General features: G+C 57.5%; 2 protein-coding genes across 2 annotated transcripts in view; one reads left to right on the top strand and one right to left on the bottom strand.

Annotated features, from left to right (window-relative positions):
- Window positions 1-318, top strand: part of VDAG_01262 (carboxypeptidase) — a gene marked incomplete at both ends in the record, with an annotated part of 2,092 nt that extends 1,774 nt beyond the window's left edge. Inside the window, one exon of the mRNA XM_009650148.1 lies at window positions 66-318. Within this exon, the coding sequence (XP_009648443.1) occupies window positions 66-318 (253 nt within the window). The remainder of the gene's footprint in view (window positions 1-65) is intronic.
- A 304-nt stretch (window positions 319-622) lies between these two features.
- VDAG_01261 (uncharacterized protein) lies at window positions 623-2,114 on the bottom strand (the record flags this gene model as incomplete). The annotated part of the gene is made up of 1 exon (XM_009650147.1): window positions 623-2,114. The coding sequence occupies one exon, from the start codon at window positions 2,112-2,114 to the stop codon at window positions 1,017-1,019; it is 1,098 nt and encodes a 365-aa protein (XP_009648442.1). The 3' UTR covers window positions 623-1,016.
- Window positions 2,115-2,175: the final 61 nt, after the last annotated feature.

Here is a 2,175-nt window from a genome sequence, read left to right as displayed (position 1 = left end):
CATTGTCACCAACGCCGGGCACGAGATCCTGTACTACAACCCGCGACCGCTACGCCATCTACCAGCGCGCCATCGAGGGCAAAGGATGTCGCGACCGGCAAGAAGGCCATTGGCAACGGGGCCAAGTACGCAACGAGCGGGCCAAAGGACATTCGGGGCACGCGCACGCCGCTGCCCCCCAAGGCGCCCGTGTTCTGCTACACCGCCAGCACGCCCATCGTTCGGGGCCAGTGTACAGATGCGCAGATTGCGGCGCTGGCGGACGGGACGGCCGTCGTGAAGGATTTTGTCGTTGTGCAGCCTGCGTGGAGCGGGTAGGAGACGGGGGTAAGGTTCATAACAGAAGCGTCTGGAAAGGGGAACATACACATATGGAAGTGACAGGCTTCAGCTCGAACATGCCAACTGGATGACTGACGGCCAGGGGCGACGGCCAGGTGGCGCTTTAAACAGAGGCGCGTTATTGCTCATGGCCGTCGCAATAGTGTAGCTAGTGAACCATCGATAGATAGGCTTTGTTCAGCATGGCAAATGGGACGCACAGATTTACGCGATGAGCGGACAGACTACACGTAGTTCGTACAAGCAGCAAGCATGGCGAAGTATTCAAGGTGGTCAAGTATGCATCATGTCGGTTCATTGTTGGTCTACACCAAAAACAGGCATCTATCCTGATGATGGGCAGCGCCCTCATCTCCCCCTCGCCGCGTCGCTAGTCCATATGTATGCATTCAAAAAAACCTTTGCCGCCTCATTCGTTCGCAAGCAAGTAAAATAGCCTCCTTCTCGCTGGGGGAAAAAGGTCATCAACGCCAAAGCCACTCTCTATTATGGCTCCCATCATGAGTCGTTACGTATTGAAAGCCGTGGTATCAGATCGAATCAGTCGTACATGGAACGCCTTGGCTGAGCGTTCATGGGCCCAGCCGGGTGAGTTTTTCGGAAAATAGCAAGTATCGTCATCCGATGAGTCAAAAAGTCTTCGTCGTCGATCTTGGAGATTGTTGCAGACAAGCTCACAAGAAGCCGCCTTCGGTAAAGCCAACGCCGGCTCGCCAGCCACATCGCTTCTCCCATTCCTCACGGTCCATGTCCCGATGGCGCGGGGGGGCGCCTCTAGCGTTTAAAGTACCCCTCGGTGCTGGTGATGGATTTCGGTCGAACTCGATGCTCTCGCGACTGCTCCCGCCGCTCACGTTCGTCTGGACTAAGAGTAAGCTGCTGGTGCTGGAGAGGCGCTTGGTAAACTCGGTGAAGCTCAGCCGCTTGGCACTCGAAGTGGACTGGCGCTTCTCCTGGTTCGGCCGTGAGCCTCCATCTTCGGAAGTCTTACCGGATGATGGCATTGGGACGTCCAGTCTGCCCTGTGGTACAAGCTGGGGTTGACTGTGTGTTCTTTGCGCGACGCTAGGGCGGAGCTTCGAGTGGGCGGTATGGGGCCTGGATGGGGCCTGCAGAGGTGTTTCGTGGTTCGTAGTGCTTCTTGTGGTGGGTGACTGAGAGGCCGACTGCTGCTGCTGATGCGCCAGTGATTGCGAAGAGGTGCGCTGCTGACGCGGCGGGCCTGCGAGATAGTTTAGAGCCCGCTGCGCATTGGGTGGGATGAGTGTTTGGCGGTTTCCGTCAGCTTCGTGAGCATATCCGTCCGACGACGAGTCTTCGTCGTCCTCCTCCTCAGCCGAAGAGCTGTCATCGACATCCCAGGCACTTTGTAAGGCTGCTCGCTCCGTCTCCTTTCGCTTCTCTATCTGCTGACGCTTTTCGTCTGCCTCGCGCATCAGAGCATCAAAGCGAGCCAGTGAGGTTAGTTTCTCCTCTCCGGGCACCTCCCGTTCCGAGCCGGGGATGCAGCGAAGCTGGAAAGCTCGGTCGAGGATTGTCTCTCGTGCTGCGGGTGGCGAGCTAGAGTTGATAGCTGCGGGGTGTAAGGCCTGAGAGCTAACACTTCCTCGACCTCGGATTGGTGAGCTGACGGTCGAAGATCGTCCCTGCGCAGCGGTCCAACCCTCAATCAGCTCGCCTTGCTGATACTCGCCCACAGTGGCCACTGGGGATGGAATGTCAGTTGGGAGGACGGTCGTGTATTTGTTGAGATCGGGCATGGCATAGCCCATGTGCGCAGGGTGTGAGGCACTCGAAGGAGACGATATATCACTTCGCTTGGAACGCAGGCTG

Source organism: Verticillium dahliae, genomic scaffold (assembly GCF_000150675.1).
Source record: "Verticillium dahliae VdLs.17 supercont1.2 genomic scaffold, whole genome shotgun sequence".
NCBI lineage: Eukaryota > Fungi > Ascomycota > Sordariomycetes > Glomerellales > Plectosphaerellaceae > Verticillium > Verticillium dahliae.
Note: the sequence above shows the minus strand (reverse complement) of the source record. Positions and strands in the feature narration are given on the sequence as shown.